The 4,792-nt window shown below is 37.4% G+C and overlaps 1 protein-coding gene across 1 annotated transcript; it reads right to left on the reverse strand.

The window, feature by feature from the left end:
- Window positions 1-497: 497 nt before the first annotated feature.
- On the reverse strand, window positions 498-4,515 carry LOC140929331 (small ribosomal subunit protein uS15). The gene is made up of 7 exons (XM_073379131.1): window positions 4,395-4,515; window positions 4,167-4,215; window positions 2,918-2,996; window positions 2,225-2,308; window positions 2,039-2,124; window positions 1,440-1,540; window positions 498-581 (listed from the first exon to the last, which is right to left on the reverse strand). The coding sequence occupies exons 1-7, from the start codon at window positions 4,415-4,417 to the stop codon at window positions 548-550; spliced, it is 456 nt and encodes a 151-aa protein (XP_073235232.1). The 5' UTR covers window positions 4,418-4,515; the 3' UTR covers window positions 498-547.
- Window positions 4,516-4,792: the final 277 nt, after the last annotated feature.

The raw sequence follows: 4,792 nt of genomic DNA on the forward strand, positions 1-4,792 counted from the left end.
CCAGAAACAAATGAATTAAAGAAGCCAACAAATATCAGAGTGTCATTAACACAATCCTGGCAAAAGTAAAAACTCAACCCGTAATAAACCCTAACATTTTTGTAGTTATACTACTACATGAGAAATTTCTACAAGTTGATTGGCTTGGAGCAGTGGTATTTCAGCTTAATTTGAAATACCTACATGTGAAAATTACAAACCTTTTTGAGGGTAGTGGTATTAACAAATAATAGCATGATTTGTACGTGATATTTCAAAACTGTTATCCATAATTTCACGAGCTGTTAGGTGAGTGAAATTTTGGGACAATTTTGAAATATCATGTACAAAACATGCTATTACCTATAAGATACTAATTTTGGAACATATCTCCGAGTGTCAACTGACTGCCAGTTGATAGCCAGCTTACTTTAATTTTGTTGGACATCAGCAAACAGATTTATAGATGAGGTGATGTTCCTTATTTATTACCGTAAAAATAAAATAAAACAAAAACGTTTGGTTAACTCAATTGGAGGATTTTATTTGTACTGTCTACATGTTTTGCTTAAGCAACCAAAGCTGAGGCAGTTGATGACTCACTGAAACAAGAGAAAAATAGAGTACTTATCAGTGGTTGTTCTATATGAGGTGAATTTGCGTAAATTTTTTCCAAAGAAAGAACAGACAAGAAAACTCGCTCACAATCTGACCTATTTCACCCAATGTAACAAACCCAACTAGGAAGAATTATTGTGATGCCGAACTGAAAACAAACTCTCTCTGGCACTTTTCTAGCCTTAAGCACTTGGACAGACTTTTCACACACTTAACAACAACACATTTACAACCTGTACTTTGAGGGGCTAAAAATAATCCTGTTCTGTCATCTAGGACAAGTAGATCTTCTAGCTGGACCAGAAGCTTTCACCCTTGCTCACCAGACAGGCAAGAGCTCAGGAAATTTTGGCTTTCAACAGAATTGCTTTTAAACCAAACATGTTTAGAGAGCTGCTTCTCTAAAGAAAAAAAACTGGAGTGAAGTTTTTTTTTTCAAGCCTTACATTGCAAGATTTTTCTTCATCAGTAACCAGACAGTATACTTGGATAGATACATGTATATTCCAGCAACCAATTTAAGGAACTTTACCATGAACCTAAGAATAGGAGTACTGGAAAGTTATTTTAAGAGAGGCCAATCACACGAGATAACTGCACGGTAATGGTAACAGTTATTAATTTGTGGTTTGCTTAGGTGTCCTGATCACCAACTGTATGACCATCCATTTCAATGTGTCAGAAGTTACAGTTTTATTGACTCTGACAGTTTGTAACAAACTGCTCATTTTCTATTTCTTTGGGATTTTCGAGAATTTCAGTAAAATCACAGGTGTTTTTGACACTCCAGGATTGCATTCTTCTGAAACTTATGTTACACCATAACAAGGAGTAGTTCTTACTATTTCCAGTTTGGAGGCAAAACTCTCTTGGTCTTGTAGTAACGCGCCAAACGATGAATCCTGCTTTCAATGAGAATAAGCCTGAACTTGGAATCCTTGTCCTAAACAACAAATACATATAGTTTCAATAATTTTTGAACATGCTTCATAAGAAACAACGTCATACAGGGTTGTCGCTAAGATTTCGAGTTGCCGGGTAAATACAACAAGTAGGCGGGGAATTGAACACTTGGGGGTTTCTTTTGGTTCTAATTTTCTTCTATTTTCCAATAAAAGTAGCCGGGAGCCACACTTATAGTATCCGGGGGAAGTCCCCGGCCCCCGGCTCTTAATGACAGCCCTGTGTCATAAGTTAAAAAGATTCTCATCTAAGTCCATTAACTCGCTTGCCCGTAAGAACTTTGCCAAAAAACATGTTTTGAAGCTAGTCGAACTGTTTTCTGGTCACTATCCTGCTTTTAAACCAAAATGCTGTTTGCAGGTTTGCACTTCAATCTCTGTGGCCTAGTGGAACAAGCTTTTCATCAGTATGGCAGTAGATCTGCACGGGCAGTTCGGGGGTGAATGAGTTAATATCAAAATTATTTATAAACACTCACCTTCCTATGCTTTTCAAGATGTTTACGAACAGCAACTGCTTTTTTGATCAGGAAGTAAAGATCTTCAGGAAGGCTTCCCGCAAGCCCTGATAAAAAAATAAAGTGTTGCACAATCAGTTTTCATAATTTTTATCACCAGAACGAGGAGAAAGAAAAAAAGTATACAGGATACTCTATAAAAATTACCTTTTGCTTTTAGGATTCTGAGGATCTTGTTTCCTGTAATGTAGCGCACTTGTGCAACACCATGCGAGTCACGCAAAATCACACCTATTTGAGCAAAAATATTTTTAAAAATTGCTGTGCAAGGAAGGAGGATTTCATTTTCCTCTGTGGGTTTTCCTCTGATGTGCCGCACCAATAACAGCCTGTAATCTCCAAACAATCATTTACTTGGTCTAGTCATAGCTACACCCTTTAAAAAGTGGCTTAATGAAAGGATAGTCATCTTGTTTTGCTAAATATTAAAGGAGGCTCAAGGATGGTACTTAACTAGATGAATGTGTTGACCGCCAAAGTAACATCTGCCCAACCAGGACTCAGAGTAAAGTTTCCTACATAGCATCTGCCACAACAAAGATTGCTTTGTTAAGATTTGAGTTGCTGAATACAGTGAGCTGTGAGTGGTCAACATGACAGATGGGTAAATTTTTTTTAGTCAGTCAAGTTGACATTTTGGCTGGACATCGTCCATTTACCAGCTGTTGTATTGGGCCCTGGAAGTCTGCTTTATTCACTTTTTCCAAAACCCTGACCATCAGGCAAGTCACTCAGGTAATGATTGTGCTCTTATGATAAAAGTTATAGTTTCCCCAGATAAATTTACACTTGCATTTGGCAAATGTGCATGTGCTTCCTTTAACCCAGCTTCATACTAACCTATTTGAGAAGGTGTCAAGCCTTTTTTGGCTAGCTTGTATATTTGTTCCTTAACATCATCTGATGTCAACTTCAACCACTAGTACACAAACAGCACAAAGTAACAATAAGACAATGTGAGATTTTAAGGCCTCGTCCACACATTTCTGGATATTTTTTAAGACAAATATTTTCGCTCTGCTTTAGCCCTCATCCCCTTGTAAACGACGTTTTTGGGCACTAAAAATGCAGGTTTTTCAAAAACAGTCCCCAGAGTGGAGATTTTTGAAAATGCCAGCTTCTTGTTTAAATGTGGATGGACAAAAATGGAGGTTTTTGAATACGATAATGTCATAGATCATATACCACTAGCATTACGCAGGCTAACTAAAGTGTACAATATCCCAAGTCAAATACATTACTGCACTTTTCACAAACATGCGAATTCTGAAGTTCAAAAACCAACTGACGATTGTGTTTTTCACTGCCGTCAATCACCTTAACGGAGCTCTTAGGGAAAAAAAAACTTTACTTTAACGGGTTCGAAAGGTCATGGTCTGTAATTTGTGATTGGTGGATTTTGATCCGTCTTGTGTGTTTCTATGTTTCAAGGTTCGTTGCTTGTGATTGTAAGCACAGTAAAACTTTATTCAACGTTGATCTTTTTTCTTTTCAAACTTATAAATACCTATTTAGGTCGACTCAAATGATGCAAGTTTGACAGTTGATTTAGACGTTGAACTTCATTAGTTGCAATTAATTCATTTTCACGATGTTCAATGGTCTAAAATGCTTACCACAGAAAATAAATTCTAGTAATTTATGCATTAGGTTTGGCATATGACTATGAGAAGTTCGATGTTTGAAACATAGTTGCTCCACAGTCGAAATTCCCATGTGGGCCACTTGATCTTCAATCATGGATAGATCGACCCAAATTAGACATGCTGAACTAAATTGATTCAAACATCGGTCTCTTCATGTACTTAATTGAAGGGATTAGGTTCGGCACATGAAAAGTACGACGTCTGAACTGAAAATGTGGTAAGGTTAAAAATACTATGGAGAAACAGGTCGATTAGAAATGGTAAGGAGAAATATGTGGTTTTGGGGCTACGATAAACTCTCGTCAGGGCCAAAATACGAACCAATCCGACAAATAGCACACGAACGTAACATTCACATCATTTTTAAATGGCATCAATGCTAATAATGTGTACGTTCAATACCTTCAAAGCTTAAATTAATTCACAAAATTTAAATTTCTTACCGTTGGAACACTTCTGCGGTATGGCAATGCTGAACCAGATATACCTTTCCTTTAACAGAAACAGGAGAATTAATCACAAAATTAGATTGCAGAACCACGAGTTTACAACACTTCTTACAAAACATTCAAGGAAACCAAACGCCTCTACAGTTACCACAATATGGTTTTTAATAAGTCGAAGTTTTGCTTCAACTATTCCTCTTTTGTTATCACTCGTTTTTAGCTTACCCTGGCGCGTGAAGACGACCCATTTTGAAAGTTTTCTTGTAGCAGTTATCTTGCTACCACAGTTTTCAAGATGGCCGCGAAGAAAGAGAACGGTCTCACGTGTCGGCGGAGTTTTATTTCCCAGCATTCCAATGGCGACTAACCTGTTTGGTTTTTAGTCCCCCTCGTGCTAAAATAAAGCGCCTTAACTTATAACTGGGGTACTACTTGGTGTAAAACTGCCCAAAATGTCCCGAGCTTGCTGCCCAAGTACACATGTAGATTAGAAGTAGATGTTGTTAGTGTAGTAGACTGTAGTAAGTGTAGTATCTCTAATATCTGTAGAAGGAGTAATATCTGTAGTATCTTTAGTAGATGTAGTACCTGTAGTTTCTGTAGTAGCTGTAGAGGTGTAGTGT

Source organism: Porites lutea, chromosome 3 (assembly GCF_958299795.1).
Source record: "Porites lutea chromosome 3, jaPorLute2.1, whole genome shotgun sequence".
Lineage (NCBI taxonomy): Eukaryota > Metazoa > Cnidaria > Anthozoa > Scleractinia > Poritidae > Porites > Porites lutea.

Excerpts from the sequence above, each read along its gene's own strand:
- LOC140929331 (XM_073379131.1), bottom strand. The coding sequence starts at position 4,417 with ATGGGTCGTCTTCACGCGCCAGG. Across the intron at positions 2,125-2,224 it reads CAGAATCCTAAAAGCAAAAG|GGCTTGCGGGAAGCCTTCCT; the intron begins GTAATTTTTATA and ends TTTTTTTATCAG. Across the intron at positions 582-1,439 it reads TTGCCTCCAAACTGGAAATA|TGAGTCATCAACTGCCTCAG; the intron begins GTAAGAACTACT and ends CTCTTGTTTCAG.